This window comes from Callorhinchus milii, unplaced genomic scaffold (assembly GCF_018977255.1).
Source record: "Callorhinchus milii isolate IMCB2004 unplaced genomic scaffold, IMCB_Cmil_1.0 Scaffold8, whole genome shotgun sequence".
NCBI classification, from domain to species: domain Eukaryota; kingdom Metazoa; phylum Chordata; class Chondrichthyes; order Chimaeriformes; family Callorhinchidae; genus Callorhinchus; species Callorhinchus milii.
This window is the reverse complement of record NW_024704749.1, coordinates 22,922,790-22,941,284: the sequence shown is the minus strand read 5'-3', so window position 1 is coordinate 22,941,284 and position 18,495 is coordinate 22,922,790. Positions and strand designations below refer to the sequence as shown.

At 43.4% G+C, this 18,495-nt stretch overlaps 1 protein-coding gene across 4 annotated transcripts in view; it reads right to left on the bottom strand.

Moving 5' to 3' along the window:
- Positions 1 to 17,683, bottom strand: part of mapkap1 (MAPK associated protein 1) — a 138,458-nt gene extending 120,775 nt beyond the window's left edge. For all 4 annotated transcript variants that reach the window (XM_042337268.1, XM_007909517.2, XM_007909519.2 and 1 more), the window contains exons 1-2: positions 17,512 to 17,683; positions 1,310 to 1,634 (exon numbers count right to left, since the gene is read on the bottom strand). In XM_042337268.1, coding sequence (XP_042193202.1) covers positions 1,310 to 1,568 — 259 coding nt within the window. In that variant the 5' untranslated portion in view covers positions 1,569 to 1,634; positions 17,512 to 17,683. The remainder of the gene's footprint in view (positions 1 to 1,309; positions 1,635 to 17,511) is intronic.
- Positions 17,684 to 18,495: the final 812 nt, after the last annotated feature.

Sequence of the window (18,495 nt, the reverse complement as noted above, 5' to 3'; positions counted from 1 at the left end):
AAAGCCCCAAGATGTGGCTATGTCAGTCAACTTTGTCCACACACTTGCTCCGGGAAGCATAATGCCGTTTAGGTGTATAAATTAGACATGAGGTTGCACACCCATTACTCACAAAGGAATTTTAACTTTTTTCAAAAAAAATAAAATCACTCCAATTAACCATTCTTTCATTCAACAAGTTTTTGAAGATAATTAAAAAGTCATTGGGACTTTCATTGCACTGAAAATAATTTTTAATTGGAAAAGCTTCAGGATCAAACGTTAAACGAATGTTCAAATATCAGTGATAAGGAAAACACAAGCCTGCACTTTGCCTTATTTAGGCATAAAGTATTTTAATAGTTTTAGGCCATCAATTAATCCAAAGATATATAGCTGACGCTTTAGCAGTAAATCCCAGTCACTGCGCTGGATTGTCTGAGGTGGCGATACCGTGCCATGTCGCACAATTTGAGATTTACAGTTTAATTTATTTATGGAGCTAAAACATGCCTTTCTCTTGAAATGTAAATTCTATCTGTAAATTAAGTACATTCTGCGTAAAAGGGTACAGGTTCTTTGACCGCAAATCATCAAATCTTACAGCATGAGAGGAGGCCATTTAGCCCGTGGGTGGGGACTGTAGACAGCTCTCTAAAGACTCTCCATTCAGTAATACTGCCCTGTGCCCTCTCCACCGAACACCCCGTTTGCATTTGTAATCAAAGATTTGCCTAGTTCCCTTCTAAAATACTCAAGATTCTGTTTCAAGCCTCTTTCGGGGATGGTACTGCGCGTCATCTTAATATGAGCAGTCATACGATTCTTCAGGAAAAAAATAAGGATTAATTTTAACATAAAGTTACTCCTTCCTTTACTGATCCGCGCAGACAGTCTTGCATTGGTTGCCCAGGTGCTTCTGACCCCCTTCCACCGACCCCCGTCACGCCGTGGTCAGATCCCCTTCCGCCTCCACGATGCACAAACCTGCTCCGACTCTGCTCAAGGTGGGAGCTCCCCCTCCCCCACCCCAAAGCCTTTCTAATTATTGCTTTTGGACTAACCTTGTGAAGTCCAGTCTGCCACATTTCTCTTAAAAACTCAATGCCAAAATGTCAATAAAAAAGCACGGAATCTGTCACCCAGATTTGTAACAGACCCTGACTGGGGTCTATCAACTCCCCGTGATGTAGAGTACATTTTAGTGAGGGTGTGTGACAGCACTAAGTATTCTAAATATAAAAGGCAAAATATCCAAAGTGCAGTGCCGATGTATGATTCAGTTACTGTACGGAATTTGTGACTGAGTCGAGATGCAATCAGCTGTTACCTGTGTTTGATCGTCTCCGAATGCCAAAATCCCAGCTTGAGGTAATGTCAACTGATTGCGAGTAGTCATAGCCCTGAGTCTCACCGCTGCCCTCTCCCTGGACACTCGTCCGCACGCCACTCGCTGCGGGAGGATAGGCCTTCTCCAGGTCAACATCGTGGTCGATAAGGACCATCTCGCACATCCCTGTGTCATCGCTCGTCACGTGCGACTGTCGGATGTGGGCCAGGATGATGGCAGGGTTGTCCAGAAAGGCCATTCTTTTGATGAAGCAGCTTCTTTTACAACTATCTTCTTTTTTCCATGTTACATCCTGAATGATCACCTGAAAATAAACCACAAAAAAATCAATGGGACAAATGGCCAAACATTCCAATTAGCCTCGTTTCATTGAAGCGCTTTTTTTAAAAAAAAATTCCACAGAGCGAAAGTCCTATAAAACGTCCAGCGCCGTTTCCCTCAAAGTGGAGCTGAATACGCTTGTCTAGGCTAGTCTAGGGCATGTGCTTAAAGGTAAAAATGCACACATGTTAAATCAAACGCCACCTGCAATTTTCAACTCCGTGTACTACGGCAGGTCTGGGATAGAACTGAGAGGATGAGTGAAATTGTATTATAATATTATAATAATCCTTGCATTTGATATAGCGCCTTATCACGTCTTCGAGACATCTCAAAGTGCTTCACAGGATATATTGTAAAGTGTAGTGACTGTGTATTTATGGGAACAATGGACTAAGTGTCCCACTCATAATATAGGGGATTGTTGAGTCACAAGCACTGTCAGCAGAGACGGCAGTGACTTCCAGGGGTAAGTGTCCATCCACAACGTCAAGAGAGATTTCCGTGCATTAACTGTGCAAGAGCAACATCGAGTACGGAAAAGAAAGCGCGATTCAGTCAAATGTGTCCAGTGCCGTGTTCTCTGCCAAACGCACTCAACCTCGAGGGACAAAACCACGAAAGCTCCAAGATGCAGGTTTCTCCAAGACCACTGAAGACAGGGAAGCGAAGCTGCGGGCTATCAATGCACAACCCCAGCCAGCCCGCATTCCACGTTATTCAACTCTCACCAGCTGTATTCCAACAGTGACACGTTCACAGAGCCTGCAGCGCAGCAAACACAGTGTTCCCACATCAGATGATTATCTACATCTATTCTTATGCTTGGAACAGTCGGTCATTTTGTTTTGAAAAGCAACACTTGGTAATTGACTGCTCAGAAGGATTGTGACAAGAGTCATCTCTCAAAATGCAACCCATTTCTCTGGTGGGAGGGAAAAGGACTGAGAGGATGAGTGAAATTTTTAAAGATATTTAAAGATATTTTAAATTCACAGAACATTCTTTGAGCCTAACTTCTGGACTAAAATTGCACGGAAAGCAATCGGCACCGTGTTTAACAACAAAAAATCACAATTAGCTGAGAGGTTTAATGGTTTAACACAAGGACACGAGCAATTTAGTTTGTGGGTTACTGAGATTCAGAACAATTCACCCAACAGCCAGGTCAGTCAGGAATTAGGTAACTTGTCAGATAGCACCAAAACAGCAGCCAATCGAGATTTGCCCGCAAAAGATAATCAAACAATTCTACAGTAAATCCTGTGAAGCGCTTTGAGAGGTCTCAACGACGTAAAAGGCGATGTATCAAATGCAGGGATTATTATTATCATCATCAAGCACAGCATCGCAGTGTCTTAACGCCCAACTCCACACACTGGATTGGTTGGCTCTTAGCCATTTTGCAAGTGAAAGTACATTTTCATGATAAACTCAAATTATATACTTATTCCGTGCACATGATGTTTCAAACTACTAATTAACAAAACAAACCAATAATTGAGATCGGCAAAATGGAATAACTTGGTATTTTAATATCCAGGCAAACATTATTGTATTCAAGACACTGTAATATAGTTCAAGAAAATTATAACTCGATCATATTTGTTGTCTTTCAATGCCTCTGACAGATTGCAAGGTTACTTAAATTGCTCAACATGTAATTTTCTTACTGCTTATTATGTTGACAATCACCACTATTAAATGTATAATTCCAACCAAGCGACTGAAGAGCAAGGTGCTTAAAAATGCTGGTGTAAAGACAGCACTGACACAAAGAAAAAAGCTTACTCATTAAGGACACTACAAGAAAGATTGTGGACATCATGCCTCGAATCATTTAACAGAAGCTGAATGTTTGCGGTTCCATTCTCTGTGTACCCAGCACCGCAACCCCTGCTGACCCAGGCTCCCTCACAGCTCTCCTCGGCACAAACAGAGCCAGGCATAAGGAGCCTGTTGCGTCTTTTCCTGAAATGTGCAGAGAAACTAGGTCAGAACGAAAGCAGCGAGAATGGTGGCTGTGGTTCCCTCGGCTGACCCACATTGTGAAATGGTGGCCCCGTGCTTCGCTGTTTAATCCAGTCACTGGTTTATTTCCCTGACATTTGTTGGTAGTGATGAGTCTGCGAGGTTAAGAATTGTACTACAATACAAACAAAATTAAGAGGCCAGTACAGCTCTCAAACCTGTTTCATCTTAACCTTGTAGCTCTTGCATTGAGGTGAGGTTTGTTGATAGTGGTGGGTGGGGTGGGTAGGTCAAACAATATTTCATCTGCCACTGAATTTCAGACGTGAAGGCAGAGATGTCCCTCTTCTCAGTCTGGGAGTCAATCCACCTAATTTCAGTGAAAGGTCAGCAGGACTCTCCTTTGGCTTGGCATTATTTGTGGGACAAACTGCGAGCGACCGACAGGACCTTACACTTCCACAATTAAGTGGAACGCATAATGGGGAAGCGCGCAATGATCATTTAACTGCTGACAATCATCTCCATCACTCACTGGTGTCAATTAGGTTATCCTCACCAATGAAATATGAACAGATTCTCTACACGGAGCAGAGCATATTACTGTATTGCTAATTCTCGCACCGCAGACACTGGGATAAATCTCTAAAGACCGTCAGCGCATTATTTTTACTACAAGATTTTATTTGTTAAAAATTAGCACTTGTAGGAGGTTGCAGCCAATTGAATGTTATGTGCTTGTTAATAACACATCAGATACCGCCGTAAAATTAACCATTTGCTTTAATTTAATTGGCACAGTATTTTCAGTCTATTTCAGGGTGGAGGAAAGCAGCTGTGCATTAAAATGTTTTGCAGACGGATTTTAAAATGGTCATCATGAAGTGACACTCAGCGGGACTGAGGTTTTGGGTTCAAGAAGNTTTTTTTTTTGTGGTGTCCTACGCGGTCTATTTGGGAGAAATTCTGGGTTTGCCAGCTGAAATTTTGGACGTGTAGCACAGACAGCAGTTAGTTTGAAAGTATCAGAAACATAATAATAATAATCCTTGCATTTGATATAGCACCTTATCACATCTTGGAGAGGTCTTAAGCGCTTCACACAATATACTGTAAAGTGAATTGACTGTGTTTTTGTGGGTGAAAAGTGGCAGCCAATTGCACACAGCAGCGTCCTACAATCAGTTGTGGATTGAGTGACCAAATTACTATGTTTTTTGAAGGAATTATTACCCCCAAAAAAGTGATCCGCCAATCGACTAACAACCAGGTTCCTACTTACTGCTGGGTAAGCAGAGGCGTGTGGAATAAGGAAACTTGCCCAACGTTTCGCCCTGCCCAGAAATTGAACCCAGGTCTTCTTATTTGCGAGGCGAGTGCTCTAACCACTGAGCTACAGAACTCAATCCAACATGGCATTGATCCAAACCCACAGCCTGTCTATTCTTTCCTATTTCAAAAACAACAGAGTCTGAAAGGAGTCACATCTGTGACATTTATGGGAAACAAAAAGGAATTTATCGGAAACTAAAAATTCTTTATATAGCATCTCCTTTTTTGGTATTATTTATTCCTAGAAATACCAAGTACACCTGAAGTACTTCTATAAATATTGATGTGCAAGGAGGCAAACACACCATTTATAATCGGTGTAGGGCCAATTTCTAAATGCTTCTATGTTGAGACTTTAGATGTACAAGTTGGTATTATTCACTGTTTTTAAATCAAAATTAAACACTGCAATGCAGAATGAACTTTCCTAAGAGCGAGCAACAGTGTTGAGGTTCGAAAAGGTTGCATTTCACACTCAAAAATTACTGCTATCCCATCAATGCATCAAATAAATGCTGGCACCTTAATTGGGCCTTTATAACATTGTTAATGGTTTGTTAATTTACCTCCTACACTGTTATTATACTTCAAATGATTTAATGACTGCCAGGGGAAATTGCAACATATGCGTGAATTCTACCTTTCAGGCATTATATGCTGCTTAAGAGACGCACACACTAGTCCTGTCCACACGTACAAGCTTGGCTGAACAATTTCAAGAATTGTGAAAATAAAAGATTGTAAGTCAAAGGTTTTTTTTAATCCCCACAAAAGAGAGATCACAAATTAGCCACTCATGTAGCATGGTGATAGAGAGACGGCTGCTCTGTGCATTGCACATTCAGCTACAAGCGAGCTAACGTTGGAGTCTGCCAGTCCTGCTCCTGATGGCTTTTGGCAGGCCTTTGCTGGGGTATGCTATGTAAGATGCTTTGCAACAGTGCAGCACATCACGGCAGGGAAGGAAAGCTAAGCCTCAGTATATATCTCAGCCTGGAGCAAACAAGGGCTATAATACAATGGCAGTGTGGGGAAAAGCATAGCTATTTTCCACAAGCAATNAAAAAAAGGCCCAAAAAGGCTCAGGGAGGTACAGTATTCAAAACAAACCCACTGCCACCACACTACTCAATCCACAGTCTGGGATGATTCAGAAGTAAATATGGAAACTCAGAGAGCAGAGATTTGTTTTGAAGATTAAAAGTGTCAAACTTTTGAGTCGAATGTAAATTTATTCCCAAATGCCAGATCATTTCCCTAAAGAGGTCTGAAGTTCTCCTAAACTGTGCCGAAAGTCAGAGCGTTCTGTCAGCGTACCCACCACACTAATCTCATAATTAGCAGCTTAATTAGGTAATTACGGCTTTGCAGGGGATGGCGGAATGAAAAATGACAACACTGCATCACGGTCACCTATTTCTAAGGCAGTCGTGTTTTGACACAATTGCAAAAGAAACTAAATCAATTCATGAAAAGAAAAAGGTCATCTCTTTTTTGAGGCTTTCTCTTTGCTTTATCAGATTTCAAACTTAGGAGCAGTTAAAAACATTTATAAATCCGTGCACCCAAGTCATTATTGTTATTTTTTTAAGTTCTCTCAAGACTGCAATGCACTCTCTCAGACTTCTAGAACCGTCGTTAAAAACCTACAGACTCAGTACACAGCATCTACCCTCCCCTCTCCAACACACACACCCATCCCGCTGTTGCTATCAATCAAGTTTTCCAACCAAATACTCACTCCAGGGTCAAGATCAAAGCTAGCTCACAAATCAGGGCCATTTCATGTTGATAATAATAATAATAATCCTTGCATTTGATATAGCGCTTTTCACGTCGGGAGGACGTCCCAAAGCGCTTCACAGAATATACTGTAAAGTGAATTGACTGTATATTTGTGGGCGAACGCGGCAGCCAATTGCGCACAGCAATGTCCCACAAACAGTCGTAGATTGAAAATGACCAATTTGTTATTGGTTTTTTTTTGGTTTTGGAGGGATTATTATTAGGCTCTGTGTGGAGTAAGGAAACTTGCCCAAGGTTTGGCCCTCTGCCTGGAATTGAAGTCAGGTCTCTCACTTGCAAAGCGAGTGCTCTAACCACTGAGCTACAGGACTCCACATGTAGCTGATGTCAGGCTTTCACAGCAAACAAACCTTATATATATATTTTTAAATTAAAACGTGCACATAAAATAACAGAGACGAGCATTCAGAAAACTCGAAGATGTTGATAAGTGAAGGTGAAGTAGAAATCATTCAGAAAGCAGCCAAACTGATGGAAAGGAAATGCAGATTTGAATTCAAATATATTTAATATTTGTCCTGCAAAACTTTCAAAGCTTGGGTCTGAACACTGTATATGAATGGGTTCCTCACCATCAACAATGCATGGGACAATCATTATGAACAGAAAAGGTTAATTTCATCATACCTATGCTGAAACAGATGCAGTTTAATCAGCTTCCAGATGTTTATTCTTGTATAAGGAGTATCAGAATGCTCGTTGGCAAGTCAGACAATAGAAAGTGCTGCCAGTAGTGGTGCAAATCTCAGACTGTGCCCACTGAATTAGGAAGCTGCCCTCTAATTCCCCTCTCCTCGAGCCCCCAGGTCAAGAAGGGAGGCAGGCCACCTATTCGCAGTCCTTCATCAATGTTACTGGAGCCAGTCACGATGAGATGTAGCCCAAATGCCTTGTGACATACAACCTGGTTGCTATGGAGTGAATCCTGCTGGAAAGTGCACTTTGTGAAAGACAGGATCAGGCTCAATGGTCATGACTTCTGACTCCCTGTGGGGAAGTGGCCTGTACTCTAGTCAGCCCCTCAGCCAACAATACAGCAGGGAGCGGCAGCTCATTACAAAGAGAAACAGAGGGTGTGGACGCCAATATTACTGCTCCAGGGGATAGACAGTCTGTTGGAGCTTCAGTAAATTATTTGAAAAGTGAAGGGAGTTTTTCTCCCGGTGTCCTCGTCAACAATCCTCCAGAAAAACTGGCCATCCGCTTTGTGGTTGCTTGTGGGACACTGCTGTGCGCAAGTTGGCTTCTGTGTTTGCCTATAAACACACGGTCACTAGGCCTGACAGTAAATTCAATGTAAAGCGCTTTGAGATGTTCCGCGTTACAGGCGCTCCATCAACTACAACAACTCTCAGTTGCGTATTTTTTTTACTGTGCAGGATTCTTTCGGAGTCCTGTAGCTCAGTGGTTAGAGCACTCGCTTTGCAAGCGAGAGACCTGAGTTCAATTCCAGGCAGAGGGCGAAACCTTGGGCAAGTTTCCTTACTCCACACAGAGCCTAATAATAATCCCTCCAAAACCAAAAACAATAATAAATTGGTCATTTTCCATCTACGACTGTTTGTGGGACATTGCTGTGCGCAATTGGCTGCCGCGTTCGCCAACAAATATACTGTCAATTCACTTTACAGTGTGTTCTGTGAAGCGCTTTGGGACTTCCTCCCGACGTGAAAAGCGCTATATCAAATGCAAGGATTATTATTATTATTATTACTCAGAAGTAACTTGCTGTCAGGGTGCAGTTTCACCTACGAAATATACAGACAATTCACTTTACAGTATATTCTATGAAGCACTTTGAGACGTCTCGAAGACGTGATAAGGCACTATATCAAATGCAAGGATTACTATTATTTTGCATTTATAAAGCACTGCAGGGGCAGTGTCTAATAAATACATTGATGAAATATACAATTTTTTTTGCTTTTTAAACAACTATGAGCAGAGAAGATTTTTCATTTACAACATGAATGTCTCTCTCTCTGCATTTGGTGCATGTAATTGTGTTGTGCCTGTGAGGTGCCAATGACCTTCCAACCACACTGTTACCCCACAGCTCACAATCATCTCCCAAATATCTAATATCTTATTGATCGACAAGGCTGCAGTAGATAAAGGAGAGACTGCCAGGATAAATTGATAGCTTAGAATTTCTTGTCAAAACCTTGCCTATATGTTCCCAGTTAGGCTTTGACAAGAAAGAATCTGCACTGAGGTGCTTGTCCAGAAAGGAAATACTGCAGCTACAATATTGGCTGGAATATTAGGAACTGTACATCATATACTGTAGTTAGACCCAGTTAACTAGACCGTTTAGTCCTGTAGCTTAGTGATTAGAGCACTCATGTCACAAGCAAGAGGACCTGGGTTTGATTCCTGAGCATGGTGAAACGTTGGACAAGTTTCCTTAATCCACATGCCTCTGTTTATCTAGCAGTATGTAGCAGTTGTTAGGGTTGCAATTGCAAGGGTTATATTATTTTATAGTCACGATCAGAAATGCTTCAGCATCAGACAAATTATTCTATTTCTTCCAAAAGCATGAGAGTCTTGCTTAAAGGGCAGCTGATCCTCAGTTCAGATAATGCTGTCCTAAGGTGAGAATGTCTGGCTTCAATTCTCCTCTAAATGACACAGCTCCATCCAACCTGGGAGGACTTGACACTGACACTTGGTGCCAGCTATAGCCTCCTCTGATGAACACAAACCCCCTCATTTTATGAAACACAGATATTCACCAAACTGTTTCTATTTTTTAAAAATTAAACCTTCGTAAAATCCACACCCAATCTATTTGTAGTTTCACCCACAAAATATAGTCAACTCATTTTACCAGTATATTTTGTGAAGCTCTTTAAGACGTCTCGAAGCCGTGATAAAGTGCAATATCAAATGCAAGGATTATTATTACAATTACTGCTCGTGTCTGACTGAGAGGGAAAATTGGCTGTTCTGTTGGGGGAGAGGGAGGGGAGAGGAGAGGAGGGAGCAGCAAAACAATTGCCTGGGTTGGTCCCTGACTAACTTGACAGATATAGCACCAGATGGATAACGAGGGCGAAGAAAATGCAGTGCAAGTACTATTCCACACAGGCTAATGCACAGTCTCCAATGTGTAACAAGGCTGTAACACTCGGAGAGCTGCAGATGAAGTTAAACTGCAAGTGTAAAGCTCAAGCAGTTTATCAACGTCATCTCAACCCTGAGACAGGTTACTGCCTTGGAACACACTCCAGACTCCACATTATCTTGTATAATATATATTGATTCCCCCACCTTTTCCTTGATTCAGTTTACAGTTTTATTTGCCAGTGGAGGCGTTATCGTGAACAGCGATGGATAGTCAGTTTCCCCCCTTACGAGCTACAAGATGAGTCTAGAAGTGTTGCTGACAGGGAAATGTTGTATCTCTCGTACATTAGATCATAACGTTGTGCCTCAAACCGTTCCCCCGACCAAAACCGAAATGTCCACCCTATGCAGGGGGCATGAACATCACAATAAAATGTTATGAAACATGTTTGCGGGCAAATCATTTTAATAATAAGAATCCTTGCATTTGATTTAGTGCCTCATCAGGCCGTTGAGACGTCTCAAAGCGCTTCACAGGATATCAAATAGATTGATTATGTATTTTGTGCTCAAAACGACAGGCTCTCGGACAGATGCCACATATTGCTACCTGCATCCGAGGTAGCAGAAGCTCTTTAAAGGACAACTTACAAATCTTACACAGACCAACAAATGCACATTGCTTCAGGCTGCTGCTCAACTCTCACAAGCATTTGGCTCTCACTGATTGCTGAACATAATTCAGCTTCACACATGTGCTCACGTGCACAGTCATTCACTTCCCCAAATCAGTGAGCTTTACCAGATAATTTCATAATTTCCTGCATCAACATCTTTCATTCATAAATGCTTCTGCACTGAACTAAAAAAAGGCTTTGCCCAATATACGTACTTTGCACTTCTGACATAATCTGGATTAGCAAATCATTCTGTCCCAACTTGTTCCCGAGTCAGTCAATGATTGTGGTAAAAATAAAACTCCTGTAATAGTATAGGACTTATAAAACACGAATCAGGCTCTGTACATTTTTTAAAAATTGGTCACTTAAAACTGTCTGTGGGACACCGCTGTGTGCAATTGGCTGCCGCGTTTCACCCACAAAACGATCAATTCACTTTACAGTATATTCTGTGAAGCGTTTTGAGACATCTAGAAGACGTGATAAGGCGCTATACAAATGCAAGGATTATTATAATCCAGTTACACATTAAATTTACCCCAAGTAGCAGCTCAGGAAGGCAGTTTACTCTTAAACTCTGCCAAATAGCTCTGCCATCACGACATGGGCTCAAGCAACTATCAGCAGCCAACAATAGTTTGATAGTTAAAGGGAGACTTCAACTCGTTCAGTGACAAACCTAATTTGTGCCCATTGGGTCTTAAAACCTGAATAATTTGCTAATCCATCTTGTGCAGAAATTGAAATTACCGTAAAACCTGTGTATTAGTTCAGCACAGAAGGATTTTGTGAATGAAAAAGGTTGAAGCTAGAAATCGTGGAAGTGAAAGCACTTGGTAAAGCTCGCAGCTTTGGGGAAGCGAATTACTGTGCACTTACAAGTTTGCTCTTGAGAGCAAACAGCTCGGAAGTAACGCAACTCATCACAAGCGATCTAGATATATGAGATAGAGAGAAGATATTGCGTAATTGAGTCATTGTTGAGTTACCATGCCACCCACCCAATCATGAAAGGAAGAATGGTGCATCACAGCACTTTGTACAACCTTTATACTGGAGATTTTATTTTAAAAATAAGATCTGTATCATCTCCTGACAATCACCTGTTTGTCACTTACTAAACTGCAGGGATTACTTCAGGATCATTAATCATTCACAGTGGACGTCTTTCTGCATCGATGGCGTGGAGGTGGCCTGGCTGTTGTCATCCGAACACAACAGACAAAAACCACCTTCACAGCACGCCTGGTTTTAAAGACAAACTGATACCCTGGAGCTGCAAAACCATTGCAGGGTTCAAAACGACTGTTAAAATGCCAGCTTTCTCTTTCTCTCTCTCTCTCGTTCATAGCAGCACATTCCTCCTCCTCCCCGATACTGTGATCACGTCACGTCATTTTTGAGATCTAGAAAAATGATCTGGCTCAGAATAATCAACAGAGGTTTTACGGACATTTACTGGTCTGCAATAAAATGCAGCGATCAATGAAAGTATAAGCCTTTGACTTGCATTATGAATGTCAAGGTAAGTTCATCTCATTATTATTTTGTTGCTTTCTCTCTGGAAGCAGGAGATCCACCCTGCCAACTCATAGCTCTGATAAAATCCTACAGGAATCAAGGCAGAAACAGAGATTTAAAGTCATAGCAAGCAACAAATCTGCCAAGGATGCCAGGTGAGGTGGGTGTGGTGTGGACTGCTTTGAGGAGTGAAGAGCTAGTCCTGCGGAAATGGGTGACATTTTTATATGCAATATGTTTAGTTTGCTGTTATTTTGTAAAAGAGAAGTTTATATTCTGAAATGACTAAATGTAGCATTTGATGTAGCGCCTTATCACGTCTTCAAGACATCTCAAAGCGCTTCATAGAATATACAGTAAAGTGAATTGACTGTATAATTTGGGGCGAAACACACCAGCAAATTGATCTCAGCTTTAGATGTCCCAAACCTTACCAGATTATACACTGACCTCCAAAATGTCACCCAAGGAAAGGGCCATTCCACGCAGATTTGGGGTTCACTTACACTTTCACTTGAGGTTTGAGTTCCATTACTTCTGTGCTCATTTTGTATTTTATATTGCATATAAAAATGTCACCCATTTCCTTACATTTTGATTCAACGTCACTCAACTTCAAAGCGCATTTGTTCCATATATTCCCCTCGCTTTAAAGTAGGTTACATTTAATAACCATCATTAATTTATCAAAGACTGTGGGGTGTGTGTGGTCCAAGCAGATTAGATTGATAAAGTTTTTCTATTAAGTTGTCATCTAATTCGTCTGCAGCCAGTGTTTTGCCACCTCTGCCCTCTTGTTTAAGCTGAGTTTCTTTTGGCCTTTAGAAATTCTTGTCCTTGCAAACCGCGTCTCCATAATCGGCAAGTACTTGTAGCCTTTCTGTCTGATGCAGCGATCAATGTTTTGATATACTGACCTTAATGATGTGGGCTGATATGCTGCACCATCTTTCTTGGTTAGTACCACTATAAATTTACTGGCGAGCGAGCTTATTGAGTCCTGCAAGGGTAGAGCCTGAGGCAGCTTGATGTTTCTGCACACAGAACTCTACAGAATGTTACCATTGGAGAAAAGGCATTTCTGGGTTTTATTCGCATCAGTTTTTAGGTTTATTGTCTCTTAGGAGTATTTCCATGTGGTTGCTACTTAACCTTTTAATCTTTCACATGCCACAATACACTGACGCTCTGCCTCTCTTTCATTATCAATTCAGCAGAGTGGGTAAGAGTCCTGCTTTTAAGAGAACAAAACTTGCATTTTTACAGCTCCCTTCCTGCGGGGTAACGTCTCGGAGCGCTTATACAAACACCCGACAGCTGACTTTCAATTGGTGAATGAGCATCAGTTTAAACGTTCAGCCGTGATGGCTAGTTTCAGGGTTCTATCAATGTGGACTTTTCTTCCCAAGTCTAAATGGCTCCCGCAGATCTAGACATGATCGACACAAAACTCAATTCTCTGCTCTTTCACCAGCCCTTCCAAGCGATTCCCATTTGCACTTTCTCTCCCCAAGGATGCATCCCTGGCAAGCACAATGCCATAACTAAAGGGTTTTATTCTACGCTCTATTAGTTCTAGCAAACTTTGCATTCTGTGCTTATATAGGGAACCCAATTACAAACTGTGAACACAACATTAACTCGAGTAAGAAGAGTGCCTGCATTACATCGCTGAGCACAGCAATGCCATTGCCCTTGTTCTAGTCATTAACAACGGCTAAGGCCAGAAACTCAGTGTGGAGGGTAGAGACCACATTCAACTGCTCTGGGACGAGACACCGCCATCAGACGCTGAGTAATTTATGTCTCGAAGGCGTCTCAGCATTTATAAACTGAGCACACTTATCAGCAAAAGCCTCAGTCACAGCCATCTAGTCAATAGATTCATTGGATAAAGGCAGCGAGTACAGAATTTCACATTAGGAAGAAACTCCCATTAAATAATAATATAATAATAATAATCCTTGCTTTTGATATAGCACCTTATCACATCTTCAAGATGTCTCAATGTGCTTCACAGAATATACTGTAAAATAAATTGACTGTGGCGAATAGTGAACCTGTGGAACAGGCTCCCTAGGGAGACAGTTGAAGCAGGAAATGTTGATTCAAATGTTGTACATTTTGTGGGTGAAACCAGCAACTATTGCGCACAGCAGTTTCCCACAAACAGTCGTGGATTGAGTGACCATTCCACATTTGGCTAACAGCAGTTGAAAAGGATCCTTAAAGATTCAATCATCCTGTTCTATTAGGAAACAATTCATTTGGAAATAAAAATCAAACGTTTGCAAATTTAAAAGCATCACGTTCAATGGGTCCTCCAAAATAGCCTCTAAAACTGGAGATAATAACAATAAACTTTGTGTTAATACTTATAATAAGATAACAATAAGAGATGTGACAATGGTGGACATTTGAATTCTGAAATATCATCGTCCTGCAAGAGTAAGCTGCTCACTGCTGGCTAAATACAATCCTTAAGCAAGGCAAGCCCACAGGGTGACTGTTGCGGAGAGGACAGACAAAAGTTGGGGCTTTGAAAATCTAAGTCTCCATATCACATGAGTTTGAGTCCTGCTTTCTGAGGTTATCCGCTACCATCTGGTTGCAATCAATGTTAGTCACAACCTGCCTGGCCCACCAGCTACAACGCACTCACTACAGAAGAGCTGAGTTTGAATGACAGTCCTGACAGTCATATGTATTTCAGTAATTTCCTAAGGGGAAAGTTTGACATTGTCGGTTGTGTAACCTGAAGAGATGTTGGAAAGTCAAACTAGCCAGCAAATGGGTCCCTTTCCACCGAGCTGAGAGGAATGACAATAGCAAAGCGATCAGCAATATCTCAGGGTGCCCACTGCACCAGAAACACTCTCATCAGATGTTGTTTTATAAGCAGTTTTCAGAGTTAATCATAGAACAGAAGGGAGACATTCAACCCGCTCGGCCGTTTTATTACATCGTGGCAGATTGTTTAATTCAATTTCACCATCTCTTTTTCTCTCTCTGGCTCTCCCCATCTATCTATCAGAAGTATATATCATATGTTACTAGAAAATGCCATCTCTGCATTTATTTTGAATTCACCACTTTTAAACAATATCTTCACATAGAGATCTATTATGCAACAAATCTCTAAAGCTACAACAACAACGTACACTTATATGGCGCCCCTCACTCAGGGTAGGGTCCGAGAGCTCATTCACTGCACCCTAGTTTGGGATACAGGGTTGCGTCCCAAACTAGGGGGCAGTGAATGAGCTATATCTTATGGATTGGGGTTAGGGAGGGAAAAACCAGCAAGGTTCCTGCTCCTTATCCCTCATCAATACCCTCTACTAGATGTGCATGTATGTGTGCATGGCAGCCAGGTAAGGAGCGATTAGGCTTTAGCCGTCCTCCACAGTCCACTAGAAATGCTCTCTACAGTCAAGTGGCCCGTCGATATTCACTCACTTCTAAGGCTCACATGTCGGCAATACAAGGACATGAGAGTCACCAGAGAAATCTAACCAGGAATTCTTATAGAATTATGATGGGATTTCCTGTGTTAGAATTCCCCTAATGGAATCTCCCATTATAAACACAGCAGTTACCCACTGATCAATTGTCTCCACATTGGCTACAAGGCAATATTCAGCCACTAATTTGGTGACTTTTTTAAATTTACCAAACAAGACCAGTGCTGAGATTTCCATTCTCCAAATCATTCCTCAAAGTAAGGAAAGGGAGAAGAGAGAGAATTCACAAACAAAATACTGTTTGGCTAAAAATAAAAATGTACGCTGTGTTTATAAAGTGAACACCATAATCGTTTGGCCACAAAATATACAGCCAATTCACTTTACAGTATATTCTACGAAATGCTCTGAGACATCTCGAAGACGTGATAAGGCGCTATAATGAAATAATAATAATTCTTAGATTTGGTAAATGCAAGGATTATTATTATTTTTACACAGCAGTATTTCATGAATAAGTAAACATCAAAATGAATTGCATAAATTGTTAGATTGACAAACATTACCAATAATGATGTCAGACCAGGAAAGTTACAGTAAGCAAGTCGCAAGTTATTATGTTCACCTTAAAGGTGGAAAAATCAATCTAGATTATGACTATTTAAAGGCCCTGCCTTTAAAATCATTATATTGCAGCAACAGAAACCCGCTGGTTGCTGCACAGTACTTGAAATAGCAACACATACACCATCTTTTCTTAATGTCGCAAACCATGAGACTGCAGTTGGTAAAAAAAAATCAATTGAGGAGTGAGAGAGATGGTGCTTTGCAGGTTACTTCTGTACCTTCAGGCCCAGCCAGATGAACTGTAATGATCTGTTGCGATCCTGTATATTTCAGGTACTGAGTTTCCAGACAAGGCCTGATGTTTCTTATATGCTGTTATATATCAGCTTGTTTACTCACATGTGCATCAACATCCCTTAGAAGCATCTCGTTGCAATCACAACAGAGCCAGAACAAATCCCAGCACCCAATAAGCTAATCACCCTGCAAAACAATGTCGCAAAACCCTTCAGCCCCCAAAACATTTGTTTGCTCCACAAAACTCAACTTGACATCTGAAGCAGATCCAAACACCCGTAAAGTCACCACAAACTTATAAATCACAGTGAACAGGAAGAGAGAGAGAGAGAGAGAAAAAATGCCTGCGTGAAAAAGTCGGAAACAGCCTCGGGGGAATTCAGGCAAAGTATACATAATCCCTTGGATGTCAGCATAGCATTGGCATTCCCCCTCCTGCCTGTACAGTGGCAAAATGTTGAGATCTGGCCTGATCACAGGGAAGGCTATTCCTGGTTGCCTTATTTTCATAACAATCCTTGCATTTGATTTAGTGCCTTATCACATCGTCGAGATATCTCAAAGTGTATATTTCACAGAAATATTCACCCACAGTCTACAGTCAATTCACGTTACAGTGTATCCTATGAAGCGCTTTGAGACGTCTCGCCGACGTGGTAAGGCGCCGTATCAAATGCAAGGATTATTATTATTATTATATACTGTAAAGTGTAGTGACTGTGTATTTTGTGGGTGAGACCCGGGAACCAACTGCGCCCAGCAGCGCCCCCACAAACATTGAGTGACCACATTTTTTTTACTTACACCTCAAGAGGAAGCCCATAGTTGTGTCCCTCCTCCTCCCCTCCCCTCCTCCCCCCCTCACAGCCTCTGGAGAAGGGGGGAGGTTTGTTTTCCTGGTTGTGAACCCAGAAATCCTGTCTGTCTGTAGGCCACAGAGAGAGACCCAGGGCCGAGGATCCTCCAAAGGCCTGGAGTCAGCACTAGGCCTCTCAGCGAGCCTGCGGGGGTTGTTGGTTTCCGCTGCTGGAGGATGCGGGGCCTGTGTGCGCGCTGGGGAGGTGCCGGGCGGGGAGCCCGGCTACTCGACCCCACAGGCTGCTGAGGCCTAGTGCGTGTTGGAAGCCGGGGAGCGGTGAGAGAGACGTACCGTGAAGTGAGGAGCTGTCCCGGGTTAGTCAGGGTGTCCGGGCGCCGGTGTCACCTGTACATGGCCAGGCGGGGCGGCAGGCAGGAGCCGGTGTCAGAAGGCGGCGGAGAGGCGGGCGCTGGAAGCGGCCATTTTCCGAGCGAGCGTCGCCCCCGCGCCGTTTCCCCCGGCGCAACCCAACCTGCTGGCCGAGCGCTGAGTGACGGGCCGCTCCGCCAATCACAGCGCGGCCGCCGCACACGCCCCCGCTCACTATTGGGTGGTTCTGCTGCTGGGGGCGGGGATAGCGCAAGGCGTCGGCCAATCAGGGGAGAACGGGAAGGGAGCGAGCATGTTAGTGTGACCCACAGAGCTTCTGTTCACACCCACCGGCCACACACCCTCCAAACACCCCCCCACAACCCCACCAGCCACCCCCACCCCCCCACATACCCCCCACACCCCACACCAGCCACCCCCACCCCCCCACATACCCCCCACACCCCCACCAGCCACCCACAGCCCCCCCACCCCCCCAAACACCCCCCCACACTCCCCACCAGCCACCCACACCCCCCCCACCCCCAAACACCCCCCCACATACCCCCCACCACCCCCCCACCACCCCCCAACCACCCCCCACATACCCCCACACCCCCCACCAGCCACCCACACCCCCCACCCCCAAACACCCCCCCACATACCCCACCACCACCCCCACCCCCCCATACCCCCACACCCCCCCACCACCCCCACACCCCCCCACCCCCAACACCCCCCCACACCCCCCACCAGCCACCCACACCCCCCCCACCCCCAAACACCCCCCACACCCCCCACCAACCACCCACACCCCCCCCAAACACCCCCCACATACCCCCCACACCCCCACCAGCCACCCACACCCCCCCACCCCCAAACACCCCCCCACATACCCCCCACACCCCCCACCAGCCACCCACACCCCCCCACCCCCAAACACCCCCCCACACCCCCCACCAGCCA